This window comes from Magallana gigas, chromosome 2 (assembly GCF_963853765.1).
Source record: "Magallana gigas chromosome 2, xbMagGiga1.1, whole genome shotgun sequence".
Taxonomy (NCBI): Eukaryota; Metazoa; Mollusca; class Bivalvia; order Ostreida; family Ostreidae; genus Magallana; species Magallana gigas.
In genome coordinates this window covers 43974594-43991174 of record NC_088854.1, presented here as the reverse complement: position 1 = coordinate 43991174, position 16581 = coordinate 43974594, and the positions used below count along the sequence as shown (strand labels likewise).

Below are 16581 nucleotides of genomic sequence, written 5' to 3'. Positions count from 1 at the left end.
GTAATATTACCAAAGCTATAAAGATTTATATCTGTAATACCTGATTCATAGATTAAAATATACTAGTAATGTTTGTTCCGTCTATAAGGCGAAGTAATGGTAATTGTTTTTTTCTCTATGTTTTAGTTATAGTATTAATCTTATTGTTTTGAGCACAAGAAGTAATTGATTTTTTTTTGTTGCATAGGATAACGGCAACTTTAAAGTGAAATTTCAGCCCCACGTTAAATACATGTACTAGCAAATGTAAAGTACTAACAAGACTTTTGAAATACTAGTAGTCTTGAATTAAATACAGTAAAATGCAACATAGTTTCTTATGATTAAAAATTGACTTCTGTTTTATTATTATTTATTTTGCAAGCAATGTTGTTGTTTTGCTTAATAAATCCAATGAAATGTGTTCTAACTTGAAACTATTTTCAGTGACAGCTTACTGTTACACTGTGTCTATAATGTATGTGTACCTCAATTATGTAGCATAATTAATTCAACAGTGTGTGTATGGTGAATACTCTATACGAAACGATTACTCAGTTCATGGGGCTAAATTTTACAAAGATATACTCAATAAACATTCTTAGTTTCGGTTTGAAGGATGCACGTCCAGATTGTAAATAGCTACTACAAAGCATTCCAAATATATACTCGAGACTGTCGAATTTACAGCATTCTTTATAGTACAACACATAATTACATATTTAATCAAATCATTTAGAATAAATGCATGTGAAATAAGAATCAGGAGCTTTCATGCTTGTCTAAACATGCAAAATAAATGTATATCCGATGTATTATTGATATACACGTACATCCGGCGTCAATATATTACTCATGGATAAAAATAAACTGAATTATGATAGTTATCATATTATTCCACTGAGATAGCACTACAATAAAATTCATTATGCCAGGATAAACTCGCGCGATGTTTTAAGCTCTATGTAATATATCTAGTCACTCATTTAAAAGATTTTAAAAATTATTTATTCACTTAATTTCAATTGACTATTATATAGAAATACCGAATTAAATTCAACTTCAATTCTACCTTTGATTTGGCACACTTAATTGCAAGGTACAAAGTTGACAAGCATGAGCTTGACTGAACGTGTCACAAAATGGTAAATTTTCAGATTTTGACAATTTTTGAAAAATGGTCTTCACGAAATCTACTTTAAACAACGTCATGATAAATAACATATTATGAGTTCTAGGTTGCTTTGGGTCTGAGCGGTGTGCCTCATCGTCTCAAACCACGACCAATATGTACGATCCTCTCCCATACATCTGGACAGAGCTATGCGGACTCCGGACCGTGGCTTGAAACAGTGGCTGCGCCCAAGTTATGAATCATATCTATTTGACTATTTTTCATTTGAACATTCTTTGTTCCTAAAATAAAAGCATCAGAAAGTTTTTTTCTCGCAACAGAATTTTCTTTACAAGATTAAAGATCGAGCTTAAATTGGCGATATATTTGCCGATTCTTGCTTCCAATGTAATACCTTCCTTAAAAAATCCTCAAAACTGGAAATTATACATTCTGAATACACTCATCGAACTTATATCAATTCATACTCTTTCAATAACATTATTCATATGATATTGACATATCTATCTATATGTATTGCCTCATGCATTTCTTTATGTCGTCAATCAGAACATTTCAAATATGTATTTTTTAAAAGCTCAATTCGTTTAAATTACCTGTTAGCCATTATAAATTTTTTAATCTCAATTTGTCAATCAGATCTGCTTACTCTGACATCTATACACATACTTTATTTACTGGCCTTTTGAAGTCTCCCGATTACATTTATTTACTTGTTTAAACTTGGCTCAAAACAACACTGTCCATAACATTTTGATTTAAAAGCGGCATTCATTTTATTGTCAACAGCAGTAGTAAAGTGAGCCATCAATATTTTCCATGTAAATAAAAATCTTGCAAAGGTTAAATTTTTTATCAATAGAAAGTATGGGATGATGTAATCAAAGTCCATTTCATATCCAACTTGACACAGATAATGTAACTCATGGGGCAGTAACTCTAGCTGTAACAAATATGGCTTTTGATAAATGCAGACCAATTCATTTAGGTTGTTTTCAATGTCAGCTTCAGATGTACTATTGATAGAGATCGATCGACATATATTTTTCCTTGTTCGTGATGTCTACCAATTTTCAGATATAAAGAACAAAACAATTTGCTTCATACCAGCTCAATATGCAAATCAAGGAGGGTGTGTTGAGAGGGTCTAGATGGACCCCCCCCCCCCATCCCTCTTATTCTTATGAAACAAGGATCTCCTTTCAACCCCCAACCCCCACAAAGGAAAATATCCCTGAATATATTAACCCTGAGCTATTTACGTATGTTTTATATTCATCATATATGTACTCTTTAAAATCAAAATAACTTCAGGAAATAGTTTTGTTGCTTTATTGATATTTGTCATTCAGTAACACAATACCGGCACATAAAAGTTCACATTCAACAATTATATAAAAAATATGACAGTGGGAAATTACTCAGAAATATACCCACTGCAATTGTCTATCATACATGTACAAGATGTAGAAGACTGAACACAAATGGTTGGTATCAATGAGTCACACCTCATGGTCACTTACTGTACCATTTCTTAATCATCTCTTGCTTATGGCCCCTGACATTTGAATGAGATTGCCCGCAAATAGGGGGACCCGAGATCAGAGAAATTATAACGTTGGATTTTTTAAACAAAATTTCAAACAATCAGAAAGCTAGTTTCTTTATGAGAAGATAAACGAAGGAATCCACTTCGAATCCGTGCAGGTTGTTGGCATCCCCTTGTAGTCTCATCAGGAGGCCACCATACGACACGTACGCCGCCCTGTCAATCATAAAAAAGGAAGATAGGTTAGATATTCAGTCCAAAGCAAAAAATGCGCGACACTTGAAAGAAAAGATTCTTTACTTTGAAATTTGATCATCAATTAATAGAGTTAACAAGACTCTTGTTTCATAATTACATGAACATGATACAGAAGAGTTGGTGTGATTAATGACGGAGCAAAGCAGACTAGATTTAATGGTTTTAATGTTAAATGAACAACATGCACTGGGACAACTATATACTCATTCCAAGGGTAAAGTCATGCAGCAAAACGTCTACAAAGCACAATGGAAGATAACTTGATACAACATTGATGAAACCTTCAACATTACAGCCACTGTGCAGAATGAAAAGCGTACATGCAAAAAATCCGTCTCAGATTTCCTCCATTGCCTGCCTACTTTTTTGAATGTGTGTTATATAATAACTTTAACCAATGAAACTTTTTTTTAATTATTTTTATATATCCAGCTATGTGTCTCAAGTAAATGTCTATGCTGTGTTGTATGGTGGATGAAATCATGAATGTATGAATGAAGTAGAGAGATGTGTAGTAAAGGTCAGAGTTTAAAAAAAGGTTATTTCTTTTTTTTTTTAAAACACATCCATCAAATCATCCATACATCCATTACTTGGCCTTTTTATGAAAATGATTCTTTATGAAAAGCTCTTTTGCTATACAAGAAACGATAAATCCCAAAGAGCAGATAACCAGCTAAACCAAATAAAAAACGGGCCGAAACAAAGTATGGTTTCAAGGAAGTGTGAATAGTGGTTGTGGGTTCTACGTTGTCATAACAACCAGCTAACCACACTGCCACAAAAACACACCATCATAAGTTTGTCCAAAAATTTGCGGACCTTAGCAATGAATATGCATTTTGAGAGAGTTTGCTAGGGACAAATAGCATGGATGGATGTATGGATAGATGGATCAATGCACCTGACGTGAGGATCGAAATGAGTGAAAATGACAGTGAATTCAGCTTTGTTTATTTTAAATTTTTGTAAGTTTTAAAATTACGTAAATGTGTTCCTTCTTTCAAAAAATATTTCCCTTTTACATCATATTACTTAAAATAAATACATACAGGTTTAACTCAGCTCAAGAAATACAGTTTATCCTATTCTCGTGCAAAATGTATGGTACATTTCATATAATATAGTAAATATAATGTTATAACAAGCAAAATGTATTAGTCACCATAATTCAGTTTCACTCGCAGCATTTACAATGAGTTTAAATCAGCTGCACAGTAGCAAAACAATTATTAGAAAAAAAAGCATTTTTTATACACAAACATTCAAACATTTTACACTATCACTAGCATACTGTATACAGTTCAAGAACAGGTTGATAAGATTATAATAAGAAAAGTTAGTGTCTTCATGCAAACTGGTTCTGGCAAGGTTACAGGTGAAGGTCAGAGGTCAAGGTGAAGGTTAGGATGAGAGCGCATCGGCCGGTCACATACCAGATTATGCATTTACACTACTACTACGGATGCACAATGCACATCTGGTACTGACCAGTGAAACACAGTTACTGTTTTCCCCCAATTTATGCAGAAATTATTTTTCCCTTTTGGTTTCTTCCAACTTCATAAACAATTGATATGCTCTATGATAATCAGTTTTTTTCACACTTTACAAATAAAAATGGGTGCCCAGTATATATTTCATTTTGTGCAAATTAAGTTTTTTTTATCATTACATAAATTGATTTAACTATGTGGCCTGCCTTTCTCTTCCTTCTATATGAACAACTTCACATTCCGGTGGACAGTTTGCATGACTCTTCTGATCACAAGACTTTTTTTTAACTCATACACACATTGTACATAAATGTGGTTATTAAAGAGTTCAGAAGAATCAGACAAAATCTCCGGAGTCATATGAGGATTTAGTCATACATGCAGTTATTTGTTACTCAGGATAGTGCCGTGATAAACATAAACACAATGATTATTTTTATCACTTCTTTTATCCACTAGCAAGACTAAAACAACAGGAGATAAAAGAACAAAAAGTTATAAAGAAAGAAATAAGCCAATTCTAAAAAGCTCAAGATGTAATTATTAATTTTTAAGCAGATGACAAATTAAAACATTATAACTGATGGAGATCAAACAGAAAAGTAAGGCCACTTGTGAATAAACCCAACTATGAGGGAGTGAAAAATGAAAGTGAATTTTATTAAATATTATCTCCTCATAGTTGGGTTCTATACACATACTAGTATCAAGCATGCAAATCTACTTTTAACACACAATCATAATTGAAAAGCTACATCAACATTCAACATGAAGTTACAATACAAGAGCATGCAGTATCAAAGTCTCTCTCTCTCTCTCTCTCTCTCTCTCATATTCAAGACTAGCATATTCACAGGAAACTGAGCTGAGTTAAAACCTTAATAGTCATGTTTTAGGCTTCCTGTAATTGTTATTGACTAAAGGAAAACATTTACTATGATAATTTATGATAAAAAGGAAAAAATAAGTCACATCTTTTTCCCCCTATACAAACCTGTCCCTTTCACAAGGCAGTTATTACAAAATGATTATGAAACTGCACCTTCATTACATTTTCTATGAAATAATCATCTTATCAATATGTTATCTTTTAGACTTTAAACCAGATAAAAGTTTTTATCAAATAATGAATCATTTTAATCAGCTATGTAAAATTCATAAATTGTACTAATCTTTCTCTATTCTTTTCAGTAGCAAGTTTATATTCCTTTAAAAGTAATAATCTATTATATTTATATATTTTCATGTTATTCTTACTTTCACTTCATCCATTTTTGTGAAAAAAAGAGCTTCAGACTTCAAATTCAATTCGATTTCATAAAACATGTATATATTCTTTCTTACCTGAAAAAAAATCCATAACAATTTTTCCGTGAAAATTTGTAAACGTACATGAATTGAACCCCAACCAAGGCTATTGGACAGAGTGCAGACCATGTGATACAATATCATATGACATATATATATATATTGAACCTGTTCCCTTTTACCTAGTGTATGTTCTTTTCCATAATATATTTAGCAAATAAATGAGGAAAATGAATAATAAGTCAAGGTTAAGTGTCCTAATTAATAACATACCATAGGGGAGCGTGACTTTATGTGAGAGTTTTTAAAAAGCATACTTTCTTGCGCAAGTTTCTGCAAAATATTTTTATTCAAGAATTACCAACACTGCGGGCAGGTATTGTCGATTGAATCAACATTTAAAACTTCCAGCTTTGAATAATGATTTTAAATTAGTTGAAACAAACAATATGACATAGTGTGGCGAGACAATGGCCGAGCGGACAGGTTTCTTTGTTAAAGTAGACTACCCTGTTTCTATTCAGCCCCTTTATGCTTACTGAAGTGCATCTGACTGTTGATCTACAGTTGCCAGAACAATTCAATTCTAGCAGATCAGTCCCTGCTTGTTACTATCTTGTAAGATCTCCCACAGAGGTTATAAGATGATTCTTTTTCCACATCCCCCCTGAGTTCTGTCCCGTGACACATGACACATGGAGCGTCAGTCTACATTGTAATTTTCTATTGTCGTCTTACCTCCTTCTGTTCTTATTTAATAAACTCGGTTACCATTTATCGCCAGCCATGATCTACTTATTATATTTCATCTTTTAGATAATCAAGATTTTATTTTGCAGTTAGAAAAGAATTGTAAGAGATAAGTAGTCCTTATATCTATTTTAGGCTATTTATAAAAAGCTTTTGTTTTATATATTCCGTAACATAAACCTGGTAATTAAAATTTTATTTTATGAATGAGTTACATTCAAGTCATAAGATTAAGTACCTGAGTGTACTAATGGCTATTGGTTTTGGAGACTTGCATAGACAAGCATTTACCCGCGTTAAAACCCAAACTTTAATTATTTTAAATTACTACTTCTTTTTTTCAAATCACATTCTTAGAAGGAACTTTAAGTAAACTCACCTTTAAATCCTCCTTCATAAATAATCTACATAACTTTTTTTTTCCCACTGTGAACAAATGAAAGACTAGATTTCTTTGACACATACTTTGTGAAAACGAACCTTCTATTGTAAGAGACCTAGCAAATATTAAATATTCAGAACGGTCACAAAACATGTACCCACCAAGAAATCGGCCATTCATAACCTTCCCTATCCTGGGTCATAAGATTCCTTAGTCTCTGTCAAATCTGCCATAAATATTTATCTGTCTACTAAGCCAGAATTTACCGTAATTAATTAACAGAATCCTTCCATCCATACATGTCGCTAGACTTACCTGTGTAAGAGACGACACAATTATCACAATCACAGGCAGAAATTGTCAAGAAGCCAAAAATTTGAACCCTGTTAAACAATCTCCGAGAGTTATCATGTGCCACTGCTGGTTATGAAAATAGGGCTGATTCATATGCTGACGTTGTACTTACATACAAACTTATCTGACTTTCCTGTTTTTTAAAAGGAGGGCAGTGTAAATATATCGCTGACGAAACTTTGTCAACTGCTTAAAATTCCATCATTAGCATAAGATGTTTTCATGTCATTTTAAAGAGTTTACAAGCCTTAAGAATTTTAAGAACAAGATAGATAGAAAGTAAACATTTTGATTTTTCATCACAACTTTATTGAGTGCACAAAAGAGGGGCCCTGAGCATTAAATTCTCACATAGCTGATGTGCAAATATTGAACACGGTAACATTCCTAACAAAAGATTTTGTAATGTAGTGTATAAAAGGTGAACAAAACAAAAGATACTATTCCTTCTTAATGAACAGAACTGTAATGTGAGTGACTCGAAATTTGGCAATGCAGCAATAGGGACTTATGACATGCTGCCAAATTACAGACATGTCTGATCATGCCCCCCTGCTGTAGAAGATGAGTGGGTTGAGTTCTACTTATGTTGTGTCTAGGTACTGCACATAAATCAAACTAATAAATCCATTACATATAGAACAGAAATCACTTCATCCAAAATTTTTTTATTTATTTAACCCAGGAAGTAAAATCTCGATTTTATGAAAATCTTATGATCGGGGTGGATTTTCCTGGAAAATCTCATGTACAAGTTTTCCTTTTATCTACATACTAAATATGTTTTATAAATATACCGAAACTAAATCTACTGCGCTTGTCAATCTTTTAAAACAGGTATGAGAGAGAATAGGGAAGTCCTATCATCCACCTGACCATTGAACAATCCCATGCATTTATATCATATTGTTTATTACACTAATTTCCTACATCTGTGAAGGAAAAAAAACCTATAGAAAAAAAGAATACAACATCCAACAGTACAAACTGTTTCCCCCTCTACTGACTAAAGCTGTATGTGTTCAAGTCATTTTCATGTTTTTGTTTTGTTTGTTGTTGGGCGCAAGTTTCTATTTTATCTTTAATTTACCAGCTATTTATACAAAACATACAATTTGAAAGCAATAATTAGATAATCGAAGAAGTAATTGATTATAAATGACAATGTACTGTTAAATATCACCAAGTACAAACATGTACTTTGTGTCTTATGATACTAGTGACTTCATGTACATGTACTACAGTTCCTATGTAGTCATCTGAATTGCTGCATCAGCACTATTTAGAGGAGATATATCATGTATATGTACAGGACATGATCTTTGTCCCTTTACAAGTCTTATACATGTGCATGTTTAAGTGTCCTATTCAGAAGAAAAGAAGGTACTCCCAGTTAATTAACAAGTTTCCAGCTGGCTGCCTAACTAACAATGGCATAGTACAGCACTGGTACATGTTTCCCTCCACTGCGAGTTTCCCTCCTAAACTTGTACTATTCAGTTTGTTCATGTTTCTCATTATGTTGAGTCAGGACCAGTCACGGCTCAGTAGACATGTCAATAATGAAGGCCTTTGGAGGCCCCGTAGTCTAATTTTCTCGACAATGTTAATTTTAAATATTATCAGCTTAGAACAATATAGATTTCTTGTGCTGAATGAATGCATTTAAATTACCGGCCACTGACTTATTAACAGTAATCCTGTAGATCTTGATTCACCTGCTTTTTTGTTTGATTTGTTGCTAATGGTTATCTTTTAGATTAAGAATTTTAAATTTTAAATGTACAATGTACGTTTATTATCAAACTGAAATATCTTGCCATTAAACAATTAAATGATCAGGGAAGGAAAAAAAACCCAAAGATCAATAGTTCTTAAATTGATATGACACCACAGAATTTTTTTTTAAATATTCACCCAGAGAATGGAAATTCAGCATTAAGAGAAGAAATCAGGAGAACTTCTTTCAGTCTTGGTAAACCAAGAGCAATTTAAATTCTTATCCTATGAATTAACCCTCTAAACTCTCCCAAACCAGGTGACAATTGACAGATCCACATATTACTACTTGAACAACAAGTAGGTTTAGGCAAATTAAACTGCCATAATTTATTCACAAACATGCATGTTACCCCTCGACTTTCAAAACCTTGGAAAACTTGGAACAATGCTAGAAGTTTTTGCCGAATTCTCTCACAGAAGAAAAGATACCACCAGCTGTGTTCACAACATTAATTATGTGAACACCTAATGGTACCTTCACCCACATGAGTAGAGTCCCTTTCGTTCAGTTCTTCCTGGCTTCTATTCTGGTTTTTTCCTAATATTCTACTCTGTTTTTCCCTTAAAGCACTAAAATTAGAACACCTCGAGGGCCGGCCAGTGTATTTTTAATTATTAATCACAATATACATGAAACCACAACAAGACAGATCAAAATGCACAGTCTGCATGCCACCAAAGCTATATCAGAACCCAAAAATTCAGGAACTTTCAACTTCTATATGAAATAACTTGACCTTTAGATCAATGAATATGAGTATCAGTGATAAAAAAAGAAACTTCTGGAAATATAGGACACCAGGCAAGTTGCCTTCACTGCACTGCCTTCCACCACACAAATCTCAGAGATTGGCAGAGTGTGCATAAAATTTACCAAATCAACATCATCCTCATCAGCAGCAGCAGTAGCTAAAGCATCACAGAGAACAAGATACCACCAGCTGTGTTCATAGTGTATTCCTATACAAACACACAATGGTACCTTACCCTCCACAAGCTGTTCTCTGGCTTAACTGGTTTTCTTTTCGCCAGTCATGCATACCGGATAATCCGTAGGTCATCGTCCCCTGGACTGTCAAGTAATCCGCCCAGGAAAAAAGGTTACTGACTGCAAGAGACATAGGTGCATACGACGGAAAACCATTCACACTCAGAAAGAAGAAATAAGCATGCTATTCATATCAAAGAAGAAATCGCAAGTATAACCTCCATAACCTGATACCTGGTGATAGGGAAAACCATAGGTAAAAATAGTCCCTGTATACCAGAAAGAGGTAACTAGATGCCAAAGTAACCTACTAAGAAAAGAAATGTGACCCCTGTTTACTATCCCTAGTCTATATTATGTAACAAAGGATCTTGCTGGCAGACTACATTGTCAAGTATTTCAGGTTTTTTTTCAGATTGTGACTGAATACCCTGGGATAAAAAAAAAAAAGAAGAAGAGAAAACCTGGCTGTAGAGAGAGGCACCGAACAGATGTAACTTCGTACTAGGTCTCTGATGACGAAAACACTTCTGTAACTCAGCATCTACATAACATTATGCACTGCCAAACTTATCTGAATCACTGATCCACATCCCTTGGTTAGACATCAATAAAGGGAACCATCCAAAATATATCTCCCGTAATGCGCTCAACAGTTTCTAAAGTTTCGTCAGCAAAATTAAGATCCAAAAATAGCTCAATTACCCATTCAAGAATCTTTATTCATGTTAAGATTACAGGCAAAGAGACTGTCCACAGCTTGAGTCCTTTACTTACTAATTTATGTCAGCTCGCTGGCAATTTATCAACAATCACATATGTATTTTTTTTCTCCCTCTCTAACAATAGTTTCTGCTTCAGTGGGTCTAGACTGCTTATATTTTTAGAGAACAAAGTTCCCTTTCTATAAATAGGGAATTCTTAGACTGGAAGCAAAAAAATCTTTAAAAAAAAAACCTAGTATAATTTCTCTGTGTGATAATCTAGCTTTGTACTTCATGCTGTGGTATGAAGGCAGGCACACCTGCTGATACAGTGTCTGTGAACAGCCAGTCACCTTGTGGACATAAAACATTTATCACATTTGCCCCTCACATTCCTTCCAAGGTTCACTTCAACCTCTGTAATTCTCCCCCTTACTTGCTTACCTTTCAATTGTGAACCCTCTCACAAGATAATGACAGTGCATACTTACATTAATGTGGGTGAGAGAGAGAAAGGGAGAGAGGGAATGAGCGAGAACAGGTGAATGTAAAACTACATTCACCGGCCTTATCTCTCTCTATACAACAGTCGTATGTACATCTCTAAATGGTGTACACGTGTTGAGGCCATTTTCCCGAAAATTCATTAATAGGTTCTCATTATTAACTAAAGTACTGAATAAGCCCTGGCAATAATGGTGGATGAAATACCTGGCCGGGGTTGGTGGCGGTGGAATGCCCCAGTTAACGTTTGATATCACTCGGCACTACAAGGCTAAACATTTAAATTGTGTGTGTCTAAGTATGTATTTCCCACAAAGTGTTCATTCAAGTCCTAACTTGGCTGTTCAATCCAATCAATTGTTTAACAGGCTTTACAAATCGATTTTTTTTCCTTCTATTGAGTCAGGTCCTTTTACAACCCATGCATGCATATTTATAGATCCTCTTTGAATATGTATATTCTTTAACAAAAATTGCTTGTGAAATTTTCAGTAATACGACTAATTTTCTCTCTCTCTCTCTCTCTCTCACATTTAAATCTACTTTTGATTGTGTCATTAACAAGACTTTTAAACAGTTATTCATAACAGTGTTCAACAGAGCTAGCATTCTTTGCGTCTCTCCAACCTTTAACCTTACTGGGTCAATATTAAAATCCCACATACAGGCAAGTATAGTCTTGCTGTATGAAATGAAGCAATTTTTTCCAACAAAACTCTGCAGGTTATTTCATGCAGTATTCACCCTGGAAAGTTTCTCCATTAGTCCACAGAATGGAAAATTTAATTTTGCAGGTTATGGTATTGGTCTTTTTATGTAAACGTAAAAATCAATGAACCCCGTCTTATAATCAGAAAGTTGTTAGTCACACACATTCCTCTACTTAATAAGCGATATATCCCCACAAAAAAAACAAACCCAAAAACAAATGCATTCAATTACACACTCTCACTCAATCAAAACCATCCTTCTGTGCTCATGCTGACAATGATACCAAGTACATGTATACAATAAGAGGCGCACTACAAAACTACAAACATCTATCAGGTACTCTACAAAGGGGGAAATTATGGTGACATGCAAAATACTGCTTAAAAATTCAATTTTCCCATTTTTTTTTACATGGTCAAGTGTATTTGGCATGTCCCATTTTTTCCACTGATTATACAGAGGAGGGGGAGATTGATTAATAGAGAGAGGGGGAGAGAAGGCTAACTAGAGCACACATTAAACACTGTGTCACCACTTACAGTCGGCTAGAATCTGGACCTGTGTCGTCTCCTTCGATGCGGTACACTTTTCCGTGCATGACGTACTCGAAGCTGTCAGCGCGTGAGGGACCGGTATCCGTGGGGTTATATTCACCATCATCTGGGGTCCCATCTTCCCTCAGCGTCTTGGCAAGAACCATACGAAATTTGTCTCCTGTAAAACATTCAACAGTTCTTTTTTTTGCCCTTCACACAGTAAACAAAACCATTGTTTCTATAGGGACACATTAATTATAACTCACATTCTTGGCTCATACATCAAATATTCCTCCTCAAATTACAAGAGGACATTAAAAAATCAAGCATATGATTTATTTGTTTTTTTTCCTAAATTCAGTTGATCATGAAGCCCTACACTTAATTATAATTCATCAACACATTAGCTGAAAACAGAGTACCAACAAAAATCATGTTACTTTTAATGATTTTCTGCTTTGTACTAAGTGTATTTGGACCCTTGTGTCTGAGTGTATACAGTAATCTGTTGATAAGGTCAGACTTGTGATAAAATAAATAGTACAGCAAGGTAGGTGTGTCTGTCCATTCTACACCTGTAAAGCCACACAACAGACAAGTCTCAACTTATCACTGCTCTACCTGTGCAAATTATTATAAATCATAAGTAAATACTTGTATTTAAACTCCCCACTGCCGGCAAAGTGAAATTTAGAAGTCAACTCTAGCTGCACTGTCTGGTATTCAATACTGATAATATGTTGTACGAAAGGTTGCTCTTACAAGACATGACATGCCCATTGCATGCAAGAATATTCTTATCTGTTTGCTTTCTGTAAAATCTATCAATATGGAATAATAAAAAATAGATTTAAAATCTTGTTTGAATTCTTTGCTCATTGAATGTATATACCGGTAAATAGAATTGCGCTACAACTAAGTAATCAAATATTAAAGTTTTCTTTAAATTGAAACACACAAAAACAGTTGGAATCCTGGGTTATTTCGACTTATGCCACTGGAATCAACCAGGTATAAATATAAAGGTTGAAGGAAGAAAAAATAGAATATTGGATTAAACAAATCCATTGAGTAACTATATCTTACCATCACCACATACCGGTATGTCTTCCCCATAAACCCAACCAAGACTTACAATGTGCACAAGCAGGAAGCAATACTAGGATATTTCTTTATTGATAATTAGGCTTACATCCCTTTTAAGTTCTAGACTGTTTAGTGTTTAGGTACAAGCATGTAAGTTTATCCTATTTCAGCAAATGGAGAGATGAGGCATGTTAATCTAATAAACTGGTGCAACACTGCATAAATTATGACACTCTTCTACAATATCCCAGATACATTGTCAAATTCTACACTTACCCAAGTCTACTGGGTATATTTGTGTGTTGACATCGAGTATCAGGTCCATCTTGAAGGATTCTGACTCACAAAACAGCCTGGATACTACAACAAAATAATAAATACTTCAATAGATATTCACACCAAAAAAAAAACCTATGTGGACAAGCGGAATTCTTTGAACCTGTGAAAGAGATATTCACTACTAGTTTAATTAATGCCTGAAATCCAAAATGTCAATGTACTGATTCTTTTGTATGAATTTCTGTCTTTCAATACATACGTTCAAAAAGCAAATGCATTTATTTGGAAGCTAGCCAATAAAATGATATTCTTAGGAAGCATTAAATGTATGCACATAAGTTCACTTTGGTCCTTATTTCTTTGCCGTTATGAACCACTGCCAAATCAAACACTCCCTGATGAGCTATTATTCCTGACTCTTAAACTTGGAAATTTTCTACCTACCATACATGTTGACACATTACTTAGTAGATATATAAAGTTTTAATAATACACCCCCCCCCCCCCCTCACAAAAAGATTTTGCTTTAAAACCTCATGAGGAAATGGTTTAATGGAAGAGAAATCTAAAAAAAAGATGGGGATTAATAATTACACCTTAGTTAAAACAGTTGCATTATTACCAAAACAGTTTTCTTTTATCTGCTTGAAGTTCACATAAACTCATGTCTGAAAGAAATGTTTGATTTTCCTTTATTGCAGAAAGACAGTGTAAGTTGGTGTAATTCTTTTATCGCTTCTACCAATTCCATAAATATAAACCCACATCAAGTAGCAAAAATGTAAATTTGCTTCAGTACCTTAAAGACTAATAAATCAATAATCTGATATTATACATTATTTTTCCTTTCTGTATTAATATCCTTTTTTACACTTAAAATGTGATTTTATTTTGTATAAAATAGCATTATGTCAGGTTGATATGAAAGTTAATTAGCAAGAGAAGTTCCTTATCTCAGAAGAACTTATGCGTATGATGTTTGTGTAATCTTGTCCTAGGCAACAGTGTACAAGAACTGACATGTGTATCCTTCAATACTTATTTTCACACATAAATTATTGAGCATTTCTCGATAATCCGCAAATAAAATAATTATCGATACAAAATATGAGCAGTTATTTGCATACTTAATAACATACATTATTAACAGTTTAAGAAACCATATGACACATAATTCATAAATGGGTGGATGTGTACATGCTGCAGCCTGTCTGCCATACCTAGCATACCACTACTTACAAAATCATTTTTGCACTTCCTAATTACTCAACATACTATCTGTACTACAAATAGAATTATCCCTGCATACAAATGAATTGGGAAAACCACATGAATTAATGGGGTTTGCATTTATCTCTACTTATCTTTTAAAACGATAAAAGTATAAAATGACATGCCCTTACATGATATATCAGGTCAAACTCCATCGAGAGTCCGTGTCCATGATTCAGGCCCTATCAGCCATTGAAAGCAGTGTGCATTTTCATCCTGATCTGTGTCACATTTACCACCATCAAAGATAACATTTGCTTCTCCCATCCTCTCCCAAGTCTTGATAGAATACTTTAATATACTGATGTGTTTCATTCTCACTGAAGACGAGCAAGGTCTACAGGGGGTTTTATTCTCCTTTTAACATTTACAGCCAATCATAGGTTTGTCAGCTAGACTTGTCAAAACATGTTTCGATTTTACCGGGTACATGTTGTACTAAAAATTAAAAAAGCTGACGTACCTTACCAATAATTAATTACAGTGCATCGCAGAAATGCGCATGACAGTGGATTTCGTGCATAAAACAAGTAAAGATTTGCGACTTTTGCAGATAATATCACATTACTGTCCCGGTCATGCTGGGTCATGCAAGGAGGTCGCCATATTTGACAGAACCGGCAAAAGTACGTTAGATCCTGACTTAAATCAAATAATAGTAACCAGACATCCAGTGTGAAATATACTTACCCCGATCAAACTTTTTCCCTTCGGGATCAATATCCTTCACGTCAAAAATATCTTCGAACAACACCCCCGCCATATTACCAAATTTGGCCTATAAATTGTTACACAGTTTATCGACGTTGGTTTGCTGTGTGCTTGGTGTTAGAATTTCATCGACCTATCACTCGACTTATATTTCTGTTATCTTATCCGCTATATGTCTTGAATTTACTTGTTATTTCATGTAATCGGCACTACTTTAGAAAAATTTATAGCATGTTAATTAGGATACAGGAAGTTAGGTCATTTCTACACTTATCTTGCTTTTCAATGATTAGAGAGTTGGTAAAGGGCGGTAATGTATTCCTGCCATAACTTGCTGTTGCAATGCCGGGAAAATATAAAATGAAACACAGCACTTCTATATATAGAGAGAAAGAATATAGCTGTATGGCAGGGAAAAAAACTGGAAAATTAAAACTGTTTGCAGGTCAAAATTTAAAGTAAAGCAATCCACGAGATTAATTCATAGCACGGTTTTATTATAGCAAATCAAATGGAATTTGTGAAAAATAATATCTCAATATTCAATAGAAAATTTCTTTTTTAAATAATGTTTGTTTCTGATATATATTTACAGTGGGAAATAAATTGTTGTATAAAATTCAAATTTATGAAATCAATGAGCGAAAAAAGATAGATAACGAATTTAGAAATGTTGCCTATCAACAAAGTATTTTTTTCTCTTTCTTTCCTGTTTATTTTTTTTTTTAGATTAAAAATTCTTTTTTTCCCCCAAAGAAATATTTCCAATCTTCTTCATGTATTTTCATATCTGTATC

At 33.9% G+C, this 16581-nt stretch overlaps 1 protein-coding gene and 1 long non-coding RNA gene across 2 annotated transcripts; both read right to left on the bottom strand.

The window, feature by feature from the left end:
• Nucleotides 1-2430: 2430 nt before the first annotated feature.
• On the bottom strand, nucleotides 2431-16056 carry LOC105330854 (DNA-directed RNA polymerases I, II, and III subunit RPABC3). The gene is made up of 4 exons (XM_011432780.4): nucleotides 15764-16056; nucleotides 13799-13882; nucleotides 12440-12614; nucleotides 2431-2879 (listed from the first exon to the last, which is right to left on the bottom strand). Exons 1-4 carry the CDS (start codon nucleotides 15834-15836, stop codon nucleotides 2762-2764), a joined length of 450 nt encoding a protein of 149 aa, XP_011431082.1. The 5' UTR covers nucleotides 15837-16056; the 3' UTR covers nucleotides 2431-2761.
• LOC136273040 (uncharacterized) lies at nucleotides 6850-7166 on the bottom strand. Its single transcript, XR_010711160.1, has 2 exons — nucleotides 7019-7166; nucleotides 6850-6901 (listed from the first exon to the last, which is right to left on the bottom strand). It is a non-coding gene; the product is annotated as an uncharacterized lncRNA (long non-coding RNA).
• Nucleotides 16057-16581: the final 525 nt, after the last annotated feature.